We start from the raw sequence: 18,647 nt of genomic DNA on the forward strand, positions 1-18,647 counted from the left end.
GTAAATACCTGGGGATAATTATCTAAGTAAAAGGAACACCATGTGAAAAGTCTTGGATTATTTTAAAAAACAGCAAAAATGACAGTGTGACTGACATGGAGTGAATAAGGAAAAAGTGTTAGAAAATGATGTTGGAGAGGTAGCCAGAAGACAGAAAATGATAGGGCCTTTTGGATTATGGTAGGAACTTTCTAATGTGATGGAAAAACATTAAAGAATGTTAAGTGGGGGTATCAAGGTATCTTTCACATTTTAAAAGGATTATTCAGCCATTATGTGGATATGTGTAAGGGGAGGAATAGACAAGGAGGCAGGGATGTGTGAGATAAAGCTGTCTTGAACATGGCATCAGCAGAGGTGATGAGCTAATCAGACTCACTGATGGATTAGAGGTAGAGTATGAGACAAAGAGAAATCAAGGATATCTCCACTTGTGTTCAACAACAGGGAGAGATGAAGAACAAGTTCTGCTGTTTCAAAAGTTTTCTTTTTTTCAATCACAACAACAGGGTTACATAAAAGTAATAAAGTGATAGGAGCGTCTAAGAAGTACTGCACTTTGGGAGAAAGAGAAAAGAAAGCCATTCTTTCTACAAAAGCTACATATTATCAAATGCTAGAATTGTTCAATGTTTAAGTTTTATAATATAGTTTCAAATAATGGTTTTAAAAAACTATCCTTTAATAAAAATCTTCTCCCCACAAAGTTATTCTGAAAGTAAAACTTTGAGCCACCAAACTTCCCTTTCCTACTAATGACTAAAAATATATTATATCATATAGTAATTCAGAGCGTTGAGGTTCCATATCTGTCTTCTTAAAGTGACTTGGAAGTATACCTACTTTTGATTCAAAAAAGAAGACCCAGTAAACAAGTAAGCTTTCCTTCACTTCATAATAGGGCATTAACTGAGTACCTAATATACAAAAAGCAAAAGAGGAGGTGGACCCTTAATAACATGTGGATTCATCTATATTTGAAGTTTCTAAACTCCTCAAAAGACAAAATAATTTAACAAATCAATTTCTTTAAATTTTTATATTTCATCAATGTTAAAAGTTTAAGAGGATTGCTTATAGTAAAAATAAAAGCAGTAATTATTATTTTCTTAACAAATCTTCCTCTAACCAAATATCTTTGTATTTATGTCATAAAAGTTACTTAAATTATGACATAGTACTTTTAGTTACATAGCCCCCAAATTACCTTAAAGTTATTTTCCTTTGGTTTTCTCCTCATTATTATATTAAAAGTTTCATACACATCCTCTGCTCCATTCTGTATAGTATTGGTCATATCTTGTTGATACTGGTTTGGATCCAAAAACACTCTAAATGTCCTTGATTCTCCTCTAAGATTGGGTCTGGGTTCAGGTCCTGGACAATTTGAAAAAGTTTGTTAAACAAAATATATACTTTTCAAATATCAAAGTAAGTCAACAGTACTTTTTTCCAGAAATGGTGAGTAAATGGTTCAGGCTTAACTCCAACCATTTTTCCCAAACTAGAATGCCCCCACTCACCCACATCAATTCTAAGCTGAAAGTATTTTCTTCTTTCTCTAAATTCTTACTATTTCCTTCCATAGCAGTCATGTACCTTCCATAGCAGTCATGTAACGTTTACGATGCAACGCCATGACTTGCAATAATTTGTACACACATTCAGAAGCCACACACTTAGAAGTCAAAGAACTTTACTTTTGTCACTCATAGCTCCCACTACTGCTTTACCTACAGTAAGTATTCAATAAATATTTTCTAATTAAATATATGTATTTTAGAATTTAAGGCATAGTTTTCTATTCCTTAATTTGACAGAGGTTTATCACTTTTCTCATCCTTCCACATTCCATACCTAATATAACCAGCACGAAAAGAAATTTCGCATACACAGAAATATAGGATACTAATGGTTGAAAGCCCAGAGCCTTTTCTTTCCTCTCTGACATATCTCCTCTTCTGGGCATGCGGGGTGGGGTGGGTCTTAGACCTCCAACTTTGGTTCCATTATATGGCCTTATGCTTACTCCATCCATTTTCCATTCCCTTCTCCTATTTTCTTTTATTCTAGAGATAAATAACCTAATCATCAGCAGTTTAACAACGATATAATCTCTAAACCACAGATGGCAGAAACTGACTGAAGTTTCAAAAGAAGTTGAACAACCGGTGGGGCATAGTGGCTCATGCCTGTAATCCCAGCACTTTGGGAGGCAGAGGCTGGTGGATCATGAGGTCAAGAGACCGAGACCACCCTGGCCAACATGGTGAAACCCCGTCTCTACTAAAAATACAAAAATTAGCCAGCATGGTGGCAGGTGCCTGTAGTCCCAGCTATTAGGAAGGCTGAGGCAGGAGAATCACTTGAACCCAGGAGGCGGAGGTTGCAGTGAGCCGAGATTGCGCCACTGCATTCCAGCCTGGTGACAGAGCGAGACTCCGTCTCAAGAAAAAAAAAGTTTAACAACCAAATTATAAAATAAGCACTAGACATGTATGCAGTTGTAATTTAATAATAAGTATTATAAAGGAAGTCAGGACAACAGAAGAAAGAATTTCAAAGGGATAATAAGTGATACACATAAGAAATCAAATAACTAATTTTGTAAAGCAGTATTTTTAAATGAGGTAAAGTTGGCATCTTATGCAGGGTAATTCTTTTAGTTCTGTTCTGATATTTAGCATCCCTGGCTCATAGTTACCTAAGGCCAAGAGCCTACCATTCCTCACCTCTATCCCAGTCATTTGAAAACCTAAATATCACTATGCATTTCCAAACGAAGGACAGTATTGTTCCCAATTAAGAACCACCACTACAATGAATTAAAACAGTCAAATTTAAGAAGAAAAAATATACCATTCAACACAAAAAAGCTTAGACAACTGTAAGAAGTATTTAGTGTTTCTTAAAAAAAAAAAAAAGTCAAGTATTATATATTTTAAAAAGCTTTGAATAAAGATGATTTCAAAAGGTCCTGTCCCAGAGTTCGAGACCCGCCTCGCCAACATGGTGAAACCCTGTCTCCACTAAAAATACAAAAATTAGCCAGGCGCGGTGGCAGGCATCTGTAATCCCAGCTACTCGGGTGGCTGAGGCAGAATTGCTTGAACTTGGGAGGCAGAGGTTGCAGTGAGCTGAGATCACGCCATTGCACTCCAGCCTGGATGACACTGGGGGAAAAAAGAAAAAAAAAAGATACTGTCCTTTCCAATATCTAACATAGAAGTTCTTTAACTGGCCGGGTGCGGTGCTGGCTCACATCTGTAATCCCAGCACTTTGGGAGGCCGAGGCAAGTGGACTGCTTCATCTCAGGAGTTTGAGACCAGCCTGGGCAACATGGGGAAATCCCATCTCTACCAAAAACTACTAAAATTTACTGGGCATGGTCACACATGCCTATGGTCCCAGCTACTAGTGGGACTGAGGCTGGAGAATCGCATGAACCCAGGAGGCAGAGGTTGCAATGAGCTGAGACTGCGTCACTGCTCTCCAGCCTGTGTGACACAGTGAGATTCTGTCTCAGGGAAAAAAAAAGTTTTGAAACCATGTTACCTATATCTAAAACTGCATGGTAGGTACCCTAGACATATTTGATACAAAATCTTTTGTGTCAATTTAATAGGTAAAACAACTAAAAAATATTATCTAAGAAGCAAAAAAAGGAAAAAAGGCAAAGAAATTTATCATTCTATACACATACTCTTTCAAAAATATATGCCACCATACCATCTTCAATGACACGTCCTTTGTCATCCAGCATGCCCTGAATTTCACAGCCTCTGACATAAACCAGGCCAACCTGCTCAATAAAAGGTCTCCTCCGGTCAAACTTAGTGCCGTAAGGTTTTGTGGGACGTACAGTAATTAAAAAGCATACATCATGTTTACGAAGACCTGGTAAGACATAAAGACATTTTCATTTATTAGAATTTCATTGTTTTCAGTCTTTTGTAGGCAAATTCTTATTTGCCTCTCTACCTCTTATCTTTGGTAGAGAGATATCATGAGTGACCAATGATTATTATCGCATTATAACACAATTATGGGCTTTTCTATAATCTTTAATACTCAATATTTCATAGCATTAATTGAAATGAAAACCTCTTTATATTAAAATTAGAAACATTCATGCCATGAATATATTACTGAATAAGCCCTCCAAGTCATGCTACAGCTCCAAAATTGGATGTTCGTCATCATTCTTATTTTTAACATTCTTAATAAGTAACCAAAAATATGGCTGGCATATAATCCATCCATAGCATATTTAGCAGGTTTTTAATATCAGTTTAAACTATCTATCAGTGTCATTCCAAAGACAGCCTAATTGTATTTCACTAAAACAGGTCAACTCAAGAATAATTCATCAAGGCAAAAAAGTATTGTTTACAGATACGATTTTGAGAAAGATGGCTGAATATATTTGGCAAATACTGAACATTTTTATAAGTGAATGTCAAGAAATAGGACACTTGTGCCAAAGTCCATAGTTTCTTGGTCACTAGACCCAATAATGAACTCAATGGGCTTCCCAGTTCCATTAAAAGTAGAGAAACTGGAAGACAAGGATATAAAATTAGACCTCACAGCATGTAATGCTACACCACTTAATCTTCATTCCATTTCCAATGCTTTTGTTAGCCATTATATGACATAAATGTAAATGTAAACAGTCTGCTTGCTCATAACCTTGTTAACAATAAACACAATGAAATCAAATCAACAATGTAGGTATATGGCCAATAGTACTGAAAATATTTTGGTTTGTTTTAATTGGGGGACTGGTTAGAGTATGGGTAAAGGTAGAAATAATAACTCTATTCATAATACTGATTTAATTATTTCCCAATAAATCCTGTGCAAAGCAGCAAGAGTAGTAATGAGAATGAATGGGAACGGTTCTACTATCTGAGTTGTATTACTTGTGTGACATCTGATCTGTACAGCTCATTAAAACTTCTAAGTCTTAAAGTCAAAGAAGTGGTCCTGAGAAGTCATTTATCCTCTACCAAGATAGGAGGTACTTTTTCGCATCACTGAGGGATGACCTCTTGTTCCTTCCTAAAGCAAACCACTTTCTTCTGGGACATCTTAGATCCACATTTTTTAAAATCCTACATTTCAATGAGCTCAACTCTCTCTGTCCTTGCAACCATTTGTATCCACACTATCCTAGCCGTGCTTTCTGGAGCAAATCTGGCATTTCCATTTCATGAATTCTGTTTCCTTAACTTTAAGTGAGAATATTGAAGAAGATAAGGGCTTGAGGTTCACACCTTTTCAAAGGGAGAAGAGGAATGTTTTATGGTATTTAGTTTAATAATCTTTAAAATTTACTTTTATAAAACAATATTCAGCCGGGCGCGGTGTGGCTCATGCCTGTAATCCTAGCACTTTGGGAGGCTGAGGCGGGTGGATCACAAGGTCAGGAGTTCAACACCAGCCTGGCCAAGATGGTGAAACCTCGTCTTTAGTAAAAATACAAAAAATTAGCTGGGCGTGGTGGTGGGTGCCTATAATCCCATCTACTCGGGAGGCTGAGGCAGAGAATTGCTTGAACCCGGGAGGTGGAGGTTGCAGTGAGCCGAGATTGTGCCACTGTACTCCAGCCTGGGCAACAGAGTGAGATTCTGTCATTAAAAAAAAAAAAAAAAAATCATTATTGTTTACAGAATCTCTCCTTTTTGCTCCCATTTTCTATTTGGCTATCCTATCTGTGATCAATATAGGGGCTGGTTTTTGGCCCAGGCCTCCCAGAAAACACTTTTCTCTCCATCACACCCCAGACTATCACTCATCCCACAATGCCCTATAGTGCCCTATCTTGCCCATCAAAATGTACCCATTCCATTTCTCATTCTACCAGAGGCTGATGTTTAAAAGAAAAAAAGACTGCCTCATATCCTTCTGAAAGCAGTCAGTAATGGGGAATGTGGCCTGTTTTTAAACATCCTTTTGTTTTCCTTAACACCAAAATGCGGACCTCTCATCTATAAATTCCTATAAAGAGTCCATTAAAATAAACAAAATTCCAACCATTTACTACTTCTGGGGGTACGCAGTAAGTTATCTCAGTTTATTTCCCACTGTGTAAAACAGTGTTTAATATCTCCTTAAGCTTCAAGGAATAATAAATATGAGGTCTTCTCCAGCAACCTAATGGCTTTCTCGGGGTTCAGCAATAGTAAAGGTGCACATTATTCTGGATGAGTAATACACAGAATGAAACTCTTTTGAAGAATACAAGAGTCATAAAAACAATCTGTCACAAACTCTACCCAGTACCGTAGGCACTTGTTAAACATTTGGCTAGCTTTGTTGCCGGATTCCTTCAGAATTCTTTGATAACAATATAGTTCCCATGATTATAAACAGCTACACTGGTAGTAATAATTTCTGAAAACAGATCCATTAAGGGGCTATCCCTTTCCTTCTGGCATGCCAAGAAAGTAAAAGGAGGTAAAACCTACTGACTACTGTTTCTCAAAACAGGGCATCAAGTAAGACCTCTCACAGGACAGCTGGGAGAAAAATATAAAACTGCCTAATAGAAATCAGTTCATATGTCACTTCTGGCAGAGGTCTTACCATTTTAACTCTATTGAACTTAGTAATTTTGAACATATCTGCCTCCAAAACAAATTAATTTTGACATGGAACTCTCATCCTTAAAATCTTGCCTAGCAAAAAATAGGAGGAATAACTCCTTTAATTTCTTTGCAATTATTATATATCCTTGAGTACATTTGATTTCACTGATTCTTTAGCCTTTCTGCCTTAGGTGCAAATAAACTATTATTTATTTCTGAGTTGTTTCACTATAGCCCCGCCCACCCCCACATTCTTTTTGAGCTTGCCTAATTTTGATTTTGTATTTTTATTTTCCACAAAGTGTATGCATTTCTATTCTTTTCACCTTGGCCTTTATTTTTGGAAAAATACCAATTTTCCTTACTGCTCTGCATGTCTGCATGTTATATGTGGGCTTTCTCCCCACTCTTTGGTGAATGCTAATATTTTTATTCTTTTATATTGATCCCACAAATCCATAAATATTATCTTGCTAAATTTAAGACTTAAAATGCTCTCCTCTAGTCTTTGCAAACTTCAGTTTTCAAAACTTTGATATGTATGCAATTTTATACTTTTTATTAAAATATTAAGATACCTAAATATTCTTGTATGATCCCTGGTATTTTTAAAACTAATAATTAGAAAGTTGCTATTCTTTAAATCAAATTTCAAGGATAAAGTTTAATAAAAGCTTAAAAGGGTAACATTTAGTAAAAGTACTTTGTTAATGCTCTAAGTGAAAGTTCATAACAAGGCAAAAGGTAATGTCACTTTTTGAAATACAGAATTACCTTCCCATTCATCTTTGATGTGATCTCTGACATTCAGATTTATGGTAACATCTGCACGAACTCGGGTTGGCCAGTTTTCACCTATGTTGGGTTTGGCCACTTCAACAACAGTGAAAGCCACAATGGGCTGAGCCATTCGCGCCCAACCACCAAACACTACACCGCCATATTCAGATTGCCTAAAACCAAAGAAATGGATGGTTACTCAAACAAAAAATAATTTATCCCCAACTTTTAGACAAGTAAAACTAGTAAGTAGGAATACCGTTCAGCTAGTATTTAAGTCCTAATATTAGTAACCCCTATTTCTTAACTTAAAAAAAAAAAACAAAAAAAACAAAAAACCTTTAACTCTCAAAGTATACAAAGTATATATGATAGCATGAAACAGGTACATGATAGTATAAAACAGGCAAATGTGGTCCAGAAAAGAAACAGAAGTAGAGGAATGTCTCCTCCCCAACCTAAGAAAAAAGCTAACCCTATGTATGTAAGAGCGTTCTGGGGCTGAGCCATTTTATCAAAGAAATAAATAATGCAGCACACTTAGTTTTATTTCAGCTTTATTGAGGTATACTTGACAAATAAACATTGTATATATTTAAGGAATACAATGTGATGTTTTAAACTATGTATACACTGTGGTATCATTACCAACACAGTTATCATTTTTGTGTGTGTGTGGTAAGAATACTTAAGACCTATCCTGGCAAGTTTCAAGTACATAAAACATAATAGTCACTATGCTTTATAGTAGATCTCCAAACTTACGTAGCTTGTAACTGAAAGTTTAGACCCTTTGACCAGTATGTCCCCATTTCCCCCACCTACAACCCATAACTGCCCTTCTACTGCTTCCATGAATTTGCCTTTTTTAGATTTTTATGTAAAGTGAGATCATCAGTTTTTGTCTATCTGTATCTGGCTTAATACATGCGGCATAACGTACTCCGGGTTTATCCACGTTGTCAAAAAAAGGATTTCCTTCTTTTTAAAAGGTTAATCATATCCCATTGTGTGTTTTTATATATGTACACACACACGCCACATTTTCACATTTTCTTTATCCACTCAGCCCTTAAGTTGTTTCCACATCTTGGTTATTGTGAATAATGCTGCAACGAACACAAGAGTGCAGACATCTCTTCAGGATCGTGATTTTATTTCCTTTGGATAAACATTCAGAAGTTGGTTTGCTGGATCACATGATAGCTCTGATTTTTAATTTTTTGAGGAACCTCTATATTGTTTTCCATAATGGCTGTACTAATTGACATTCCCACCAATAGCGTATAAGAGTTCCCTTTTCTCCACATCCTTGCAAACACTTGTTATCTTCTGACTTTTGATAACAGTCATTCTAACAGTTGTGAGGTATGAATATCTCACTGTGGTTTTGATATGCATTCCCTTGATGATTAGTGACGTTGAACACCTTTTTATCTATCTGTCCTTTGTATGTCTTCTCACAAAAAATGTTTTCAAGTCCTTCACCCATTTTTTATTGGGTTATTTGGTCTTTTGCTATTGAGCAATATGAGTTCCTTACATATTTTGGATATTAACTTCTAATCAGATATATGGTTTGCAAATATTTTCTTCCATTCTGTAAGGCTGCCTTTTCATTTTGTTGACTGTTTCCTTTGCGGTGCAGAAACTTTTCAGTTTGATGTGGTCCCCACTTACTTATTTTTGCTTTTGTTCCCTGTGCTCTTGGTATCACCCAAATATCATTGCTAAGACCAATGTTATGGAGTTTTTCCCCTGTTTTCTTCTTGGAATTTCATGGGTTCAGGTCTTATGTTAAAATCTTCAATCTATCTTCAGTTAACTTTTGTGTATCATGTACGATAGGGATCCTATTTCATTTTTTTACAAGTAGATATCCAGTTTTCCCAAGACCATTTTCCTTTCCCTATTGTATACTCTTGGCACATGCATCAAAGATTAAATGATTGTACAAGTGTGGGTTTACTTCTGGGCTTTCTCTTTTGTTGGTCTGTGTTTTTTTATGCCAGTACCATACTGTTTTGACCACTGTAGCTTTGTAATATAATTTGAAATCAGGAAGTATGATGTCTCCAGCTTTGTTCTTCTTGATCAAGATTGCTTTAGCTATTCAGGGTCTCTTAATGTTACTAATTGGCAGCTTTGTATTTCAGCTTGGAGAACTTCCATTGGCATTTATTATAAGGCAGTCTAGTGATGATAAACTCTCTCAGTTTTTGTTCTGTTCTGTTTTTCTGTCTTTATTTCTCTTTCATTTCTGAAGGACCTCTTTACTTGGTTTTATTTTATATTGTTATCCTTTTACCCTCTTCATAAAGACCGTTTCAATTGTTAATATTTTCTTTTCTGTATTTTAAGTATTTCTATAAGCTGTTTCGAATACATTTTAGGACAAGCTACAATTTCAAAAAAAAAATTAAGAACATGCAAACAAATAATATCTATGCAAAAACCTCCTTTAGAGAGCATATTTAAATCATTTAAAAGATGTTGCTATGGATTGCAGGGAAAAAAAAAAAAAATCAAGCTAGTTGTAATAACCAGAACCACTAACATCCCAATGCCCATCCTTTCTTCTTATGTTAGTCTAACTAGTGCTTTAGTTTTTGTATTAAAAAGTTGTATTTGAGAAATGTGTAACATAAAAACTGAAGCAGCACTCCAAATTTAGGAAGTACTGCAGAATACGACATACCTACAAAGATAAACTGCCTCCTATGTAAAGACTTTATGTCACAACAAAAAAATTGTAGAACTTCATAACACCAAAAAGAGAAACTAATTAAAAATAAAGTTCTGCAATCAATGGCTTGGTTAGTATTGGGACAATGTCTAAAAGGAATTACTTAGTGGCTAAACCACTGTGATACAACTTCCTATCACCTCCTCCATTTTTTACAGCTTTAATGCAGTACAGTTTACATACCATAACATTTATCCCCTATAAATACACAAGTCCATAGTTCTCAGTAAATTTGCAGAGTTGTGCATTCATCATCACAAAATCCAGTTGAGGAACATTTCCAACATCTTTAAAAAGATCCCTCTTGTCCAGTTGCAGTCAATTCCTGTTACCAAACCCAAGAAACCACTAATCTACTCCCCTTACCCCTTTCTCTTCTTATATTATCTACTTGAAGTATTAAAAAATATAGATTTCTGGCCCTTAATCACATTCTCTCTTACTGCTGGTTAGTGGGCTTCAGCACCCTGAAAACATATAATCATTGGAACCATAAAATGAGTAAAAATGCCTGTTAGTTCTCATCTTCAAAATACATGAAACAGAAAGAAGCCTGGCCCCCGTTTTAGGTTTCAACATTTTTAATAATTTTCAGTGATGGGCATTAAAAATACAAATTTAGAAAAATCTATTATTACAAATGTGAATGAATTAGCTCCAAAAAGTCACATTTTCTTCCCCTCCAGAAAATGGTATAATTTAATTTTTTTATTAACAGACCAAAAGAACTGAAATATTTTTGTAGCACTTGGCATTTAAGTAAAATATAAATGAATTCTATTTGTTGAATTGCCAGTTAATAAATCCCTAGTTCGCCAAATGGTCAAAATTAGGCCCAGAATCTGAGCATATAATCTCAAGGTAACCATAAATTGTAAAGAAGTTTCCTGATCAAGCACTCCCTCAGGGTACAAACAATGGGCAACAATTTCAGCAAAGCTGTGGGCAGGAATGATTAGCCAGTGGGTATACAAATTTCGCAGTGCTCGCCTGCCTACTGACTCAACTGATTATTAAGTCAAAAATGCGTTGTGTTGTATTTTATAGTCTCACCCAGAATAACTTTTCACATAATAATTAATTAAAAAATAGAACTTTGTATGAAATGAAACATGGAAGTGAAAAAATAGATCATAATCACAGTGTCTGCGTTAGCTCTCTATAATTAGTAAGCAGAAGCCTGGAAGATACCTGAGTCAGTTCACATTCCAAAGCTGTTCAGCTTTTCACATACAATGCAGTATAATCATGTATGTATACATGGTGTCCTATTATATAATGTAACAAAAATTCACCTCATAGTATTTTACTCATTTGTAATCACTTGTGATGTGTAACTTGTATCCATCAATTTCATACTTCAAATGAAATAGTGAATAAAGAGCATTTGCCTAAAGTCAGCCGTATCTATAAAACCAAATTAACCTTACAAATTCTTGTAATGCAGAGCTGCTACAACAACCAGAATGAAAGACTTTTCTTAGCTAAAGGAATTCCAGACATGAGCTAGCAGGTGGGGAGTGGAGTTTATGTGGAAGAATTCCTCAAATAACAAGACCAATTCAACTGGCCCTAAAAGTAAATCCTGGTGATTTACTTTCTTCCACAGAATCTATGGGTGGAGAGACAGAGAAGATTTTCTAACGTACCACCCCATGCAATGTGCAGCAACAGCCCTAATCCTCTGTCCATTCCCCTAGAGAGGCTGACTGAGAATACTGTAGCAACAGTGACAAGAGTAGCTGGATTAATGGAACACCCCTTTATCATAAGCTTCCTCCAGGACTTAAACTGTCCTGCTCTCCTAGTACAGGCCTGCTGGCCAACCCCTAGCCTTCCAATCAGCCTTTAAGTAAGGTCTGACCTACTCTCTCCACATTTCCTCCTTCCCTTCCTGAGCATGATGACGTCTTCTCGCTTATCCCCAGTCTCCCATCCCCATTCTCAAGTACCCAGAAATGTGGTTTATATTTTAGCACTTTTGATGTATGTTAATTCACATTTTAAAATGTCTCAAAGAGTAAATATCTCTTACTTTAGAGGGCACCTTTGTGCCAGGTATATTATTTCTAAATATACTTATAAGGTTTCTGACAGAAGTTTATTAGTCACTGTCTGCATATCTGCATTACAGGTGGAACAAATTTACTAACCATGGCTTCATTCTGCTGACACTATCTTCAATGTCCTGCCGAATTTCATAAGTTGATTCTAAGCGGAAGAGGTTAAAGTTCCTTAGTAGGTAGTCATGAAGAGTCAAAAACTGCAAATTCAATTTGGGAAGAGCAAGACAACCTGAAAAGGAAAAAAACATCCATATTTGAATTATTCTTTTTTTTTTTTTGAGACAGAGTTTCGCTCTGTCGCCCAGGCTGGAGTGCAATGGCACAATCTTGTCTCACTGCAACCTCTGCCTCCCAGATTCAAGCCACTCTCTTGCCTCCGGAATAGCTGGGATTACAGGCGTCCACTACCATGTCCGGCTAATTTTTTGTGTTTTTAGTAGAGACAGAGTTTCTCTATGTTGGTCAGGGTGGTCTCGAACTCCTGACCTCGTGATCCGTCCACCTCAGCCTCCCAAAGTGAGGTCACTGTGCCCGGCCTGAATTATTCTTTTAATGCTCTCTGTATTAAAACACTGGCACCACAAAACTATAAGAATCTAATGAAAGCCTGAAATGCAGTATATCTTATAACAACTTATTTTTGTTTTCACACAGATGTTAAAACCAGATTAATAAATGTTGGCTATTAAGAATTAGGGGTGAGGGCTGGGCACAGTGGCTCAAGCCTGTAATCCCAGCACTTTGGGAGGCCGAGACGGGTGGATCACGAGGTCAAGAGATCGAGACCATCCTGGCTAACACGGTGAAACCCCATCTCTACTAAAAAATACAAAAAACTAGCCGGGCGAGGTGACAGGCACCTGTAGTCCCAGCTACTCGGGAAGCTGAGGCAGGAGAATGGTGTAAACCTGGGAGGCGGAGCTTGCAGTGAGCTGAGATCCGGCCACTGCACTCCAGCCTGGGTGACAGAGCGAGACTCCGTCTCAAAAAAAAAAAAAAAAACCAGAATTAGGGGTGAGGCCGAGCACAGCAGCTCATGCTTGTAATCCCGGCACTTTGGGAAGCCGAGGCAGGTGGATCACCTGAGGTCAGGAGTTTGAGACAGCCTGGCCAACACAGTGAAACCCCGTTTCTACTAAAAATACAAAAAATTGGCTGGGTGTCGTGGTGGGCACCTGTAATCCCAGTTACTCAGGAAGCTGAGGCAGAAGAATCGCTTGAACCCAAGAGGCAAAGGTTGCAGTGAGCCAAGATCGTGCCATTGCACTCCAGCCTGGGCAACAAGAGCAAAACTCCATTTCAAAAAAAAAAAAAAAAGAATTAGGGTAAAGGATGAGTTTTATTAAGACATGTAATCTGCATCCAGTGATGTGTATGTAAACAGTACTCCTTCAAAGTATTTAAGGATACTTGTACTAATAGTTTCAAGTAGTTTAAAACTTCTTCCCTTATCACCTAATTTATATTTGGCAAATATTGAAGTGAATAATGTTACCATAAATTTAGCGCACGACAAAATTTAGCATGAATACTGAATTATTACGTTACATTGCATAAATCAATCTCCGATGACTATTATTGTGCTCTGAACTTGCCTTCTGGCTAAACTTTAAGGACAAGACATTGTTTGTATGTTATTCTAGACTCCCCCTTCTCTGACTATATAAATAAACAATATTCCTTTCATTATTCTCACTTAACACTATTTCTCTTCGACAATAAGTGACCACTTAGCAGCAATATCAAAAAGGTTTTAAAAAATCCCAAAATACATTTTACTGATAAGTCATAGTCTCATCATTGTTGTCCATACTACCAAAAAATAAAATAAACTTAAAGACAACATTGATGAACAAAAATTTAACATTATTTATATTAGTAAACTCTGACTTGTAATCTAACTCAATTTCTTTCGATAGCACATTTTTACTTTAAAAAAATGACAATTAAAATGTCAGCATTTGCAATACGCACTGAATTAACAAATCTAAGTGTTAAGTATCAATAGCTACTAGTAGTACAAAAAGAGAGACAAGCAGACAGTATGTGCCTCCTGATGAAAGAACACACCACCACCAAGAATCCTGCCAAGGAGAACCTTAGTCTGATCAAGCCTCTGCACAAAGTGGTACTAATTTGCAAGGAAAATAAAGAACAGAGGAACATGCTGCAATATGCCATGAGTATTCAATCAGAAAAATCTATAGACTGTGGGAACTCTATGATCAAACAACTCAGGTTTTTCAGCAGAAACAAAAAGAAAGAAAGGGATGTATAGAAGGTACCAGTAAAGTAAAAGACATTTTTTTAATGAAACCTTGTAACCACCTTGTCAGCTATCCCAGAATCCTCCCAAGTGCCCTTTCCTGGTTACAGCTTCTTTACCTGAAAGTAACTATTTCCTGACTTTTATAGCAATCACTATCTTGAATTTCTTTATACTTTTATCATCCAGGTGTGCATCCCTAGACATGAGAAAGCAACATATTAACCACTGTAAGAACACAAAAAGATATGAAGACTTCCTATGTTCTGAAATCTAGCACAATATTAGTGCACTGGGTCTATCGGAGTTATAGCTCTAGGATATGTCTTAGAGTAACCATTTTAAGTAAATATACCAATACTTATACTTGCGATGTCTTTAAAACAGTTACATTTCTTCTACTAATGATGCCATTGTTCAAAAAATGTCCTGAAATTTCTTTTGAAATATACCTTCAAAATATATCTGAATGCACTTTTACATATACTCAGTTGTAGCCAATTCTCATCCTCAGAGGATGAGTGAAAAGTGTTTAGATCCAAATCTGGGGAAATAAATGAACAAACTAGGCAATACCATTTTGGATCAACACTAAGGGTTTACTATCAATAAATGATAACGCCTTTTTTTGGTGATCATTACCTGGCTTTACATAGAATTCAACAGAGTCACTAAAAAAAGCCTTTGAAAAAAGCTCTATCAAACACAGCCTATCACAGTGACACAATGAAAGCTATACTTCAAGCATTATCAGGTCTCCTTGAAAACAGTCTTACGGTCGGGTGCAGTGGTTCACACCTGTAATCCCAGCACTTTGGGAGGCTGAGGTGGGCAGATCGCTGGAGCTCAGGAGTTCGAGACCAGCCTGAGCAACATGGTCAGACCTTGTCTCTACTAAAAATACAAATAATAATAGTAATAATAATAATAATAGCTGGGTGTGGTGGTGCAAGCCTGTGGTCTCAAGTACTCAGGAGGCTAAAGTGGGAGGATCACTTGAGCCCAGGAGCAGAGGCTGCAGTGAGCTGAGGTTGCACCACTGCACTCCAGTCTGGGTGACAGAGCAAGACCCTGTCTCATACAAACAAGCAAAAAAGCCAAAACAGTCTTAGGGCTTTATAGTCATATTTTTTACAGGGCGATATGTATATAGTTAAATTTAATAAAAACCCTTAGTGCCAAAGCATTCAAAATACTAAATCTTTCCTAGCTTCTAAAGTTAACTTGTGGGCACCAGGAAATTTTCCCAAAGTATAGAGTGGACTGAAGTACACTGTCTATAATTCCAATTATAAATGACAAATCTGAAATTATTTCATTGTACAGCTGAATCCATATTTCTTCACCATACCTTCTCCAGAATAGTACTCAGTTGGGACAATATTTTCATCCCATATAATTTTCTCGGTTGGATACAAAGGCATCTGGTTCAATTGCTGAATCTGAGAAATTCGACGTTCATGACGAGATACCTAAAAGAAAGGAAACAAGTTCATGCAGAAGGTTAGAAGCATCTTTTTTCAATAAAAATAATTTATGAAAGAAGTTTCATGCCTATCAGTTATTGTAGCAGTTCAATAAGAGATTTTTTTTTTTTCCTATTTTCTCCATAGGTCAAAGATGAGAAACCAACCAATGGTGATGGTCTTTGGAATCAGATAGACCTGAGTTCAAACCCCAGCTCCTCTACTTATGAGTACTGTAAAAGCTGGGCACGTTACTTTAACCTTCCTAACCTTAGTTTCCTTTTCAGTAAAACAGATAAAGTGCCACACATCTCAAGTTTCCAATGAAAATGAAATGAAATATTATGAAATAGTGTCAAAGTCCCTGGTACATGCCAAGAGTTTAAAAACCATGACACTTAGCATTAATCAATTTAAGAAAAAATAAGAGCTCTAGGTCTTGGACTATAGTTTTCATTCTTTTTTTTTTTTTTTGAGATGGAGTCTCACTCTGTCGCCCAGGCTGGAGTGCAGTGGCCGGATCTCAGCTCACTGCAAGCTCCACCTCCCGGGTTTACGCCATTCTCCTGCCTCAGCCTCCCGAGTAGCTGGGACTATAGGAGCCCGCCACCACGACTGGCTAGTTTTTTAATATTTTTTTAGTAGAGACGGGGTTTCACCATGTTAGCCAGGATGGTCTCGATCTCCTGACCTCATGATCTGCCCGTCTCGGCCTCCCAAAGTGCTGGGATTATATGCTTGAGCCACCACGCCCGGCCTAATTTTCATTCTTATACTAACTAGCTATACCATCTAGGGAAGTTTATTAATCTATCACCCTAGTCTTCTCCCTCTATATTCCTTTCCATGATGAGCTCTAGGTACCCTTAATATTAATAATCTATGTCAAATATGAAAGTAAGTGTTATGCCGAGAGAAGCAGCTCATGCCTTTAATCCCAGCACTTTGGGAGGCTGAAGCAGGCAGATCACCTAAGGTGAGGAGTTCCAGACTAGCCTGACCAACATGGTGAAACCCCGTCTTTACTAAAAATACAAAAATTAGCTGGGCGTGGTGGTGCACTTCTGTAATCCCAGCTACTCCGGAGGCTGAGGCAAGAGAATTGCTTGAACCTGGGAGGCGGAGGTTGCAGTGAAACAAGATCACGCCATTGCACTCCAGCCTGGGGGACAAAAAAAATAAAAAGAAAAAGAAAAAGAAGTGTTTATCTAGTAATGCTAAAATGACATATTCTTAAAATGTATCACATTCTCTTCAGTGAAGATAGTATAATTATAGAAAATAACCATGATAGCTAAACAATATGTATGTTTCAACTTTTTAATCATAAATTGAATATTAGAAGAATCCGAAGCCTGAGGAAATCCTTTAGGAAAGGGAGGAAACAAAACATAATGTTGTCACACTATACATTTTAAAAATTATTTTCTTTTGTTGGAAATTTTAGGAATAAAATTCTAGCCACAAGACCTTAATAGGCACAGGATCAACATTATCCTCAAACTTATTTCCCATTAGAAGAATTCCTGTTAAAAGGCTAGGCACGGTGATTCATGCCTGTAAACCTGACACTTTGGGAGGCCGAGGCAAGTCAATCACCTGAGGCCAGGAGTTCAAGACCAGCTTGGCCAGTGTGGCAAAACTCCATCTTCTACTAAAAATATAAAAATTAGCCGGGAGTGGTGGCACACATCTGTAATACCAGCTACTTGGGAGGCTGAGGCACAAGAATTACTTGAACCTGGGGGGCAGAGGTAGCAGTGAGCTGAGATCACGCCACTGCACTCCAGTCTGGGCGACAGAGAGAGACTTGGTATCAAAAAGAAAAAAAAAAAAAAAGAAGAAGAATTCCTGAAAAAAGTCCTCATTTCTTTCTATTGTAAAGATTTATTATTAATCCAAAAAAAATGACTCATGAGAGGTTTTACATTGTCAGAAAATAGCACAGGAATTTTTAGGAACTGAAAGAATCACAATGAAGTGATTTGCACATAAATACTTGCTAATAGAATGATTCATCCAGAAAGTAGTTTGAAGAGATAAAATACTTGAGAAAAGAAATTCAAAAGATGGATGAGAAAACAAATCTCATAAAAATCAAATGATAATACAATTCCAAAAAGAAAATGGGAATTATCCACCTAATCTTTGGCCCACAAAAAAATCTATATGAACCTACATCTTTAAGAATGATTTAAAAAGGCAGGGAAAACCACATGCAAAATTTAGAGGACATTAATATTTACCAGCAATTCTAGGAGAAATTCTTTATCAAAAGTTGTGTCTTCATTTTTAGGAAGAGTTGGCAACAAGCAGAGGTATGATGCCACCTGGTGGAGCGTGTTTGAACTGCAGAATAGATAACAATATTTTATTCATATTAACTTCACTTTTGAAACATGTATTTTTACAAATAGCTTAAAAAAACAAATATAATACTATGACATGGGCAGCAAATATCAAAAATCAGCAATGAAAATTAAGGCTTTAGTGCAGGGTTCTCAAAATATTTTCTGCAAACCTTTCATTGTACCCAAGTGTGCCTTCTGGGCAGTCACCAAGAACACTTTTAAATATTAATACTGGCCAGGCGCAGTGGCTCACGCCTGTAATCTCAGGGCTTTGGGAGGCTAAGGCGGGCGGATCATGGGGTCAGGAAATCGAGACCATCCTGGCTAACATGGTGAAATCCCGTCTCTACTAAAAATACAAAAAATTAGCCGGGCGTG

The 18,647-nt window shown here is 36.9% G+C and overlaps 1 protein-coding gene across 1 annotated transcript in view; it reads right to left on the reverse strand.

Annotated features, from left to right (window-relative positions):
- Positions 1–18,647, reverse strand: part of AQR (aquarius intron-binding spliceosomal factor) — a 115,599-nt gene that overhangs the window by 51,494 nt on the left and 45,458 nt on the right. Inside the window, exons 14-19 of the mRNA XM_008017124.3 lie at positions 18,165–18,267; positions 15,804–15,924; positions 12,274–12,415; positions 7,369–7,547; positions 3,731–3,898; positions 1,208–1,377 (exon numbers count right to left, since the gene is read on the reverse strand). Coding sequence (XP_008015315.3) covers positions 1,208–1,377; positions 3,731–3,898; positions 7,369–7,547; positions 12,274–12,415; positions 15,804–15,924; positions 18,165–18,267 — 883 coding nt within the window. The remainder of the gene's footprint in view (positions 1–1,207; positions 1,378–3,730; positions 3,899–7,368; positions 7,548–12,273; positions 12,416–15,803; positions 15,925–18,164; positions 18,268–18,647) is intronic.

This window comes from Chlorocebus sabaeus, chromosome 26 (genome assembly GCF_047675955.1).
Source record: "Chlorocebus sabaeus isolate Y175 chromosome 26, mChlSab1.0.hap1, whole genome shotgun sequence".
Taxonomy (NCBI): Eukaryota; Metazoa; Chordata; class Mammalia; order Primates; family Cercopithecidae; genus Chlorocebus; species Chlorocebus sabaeus.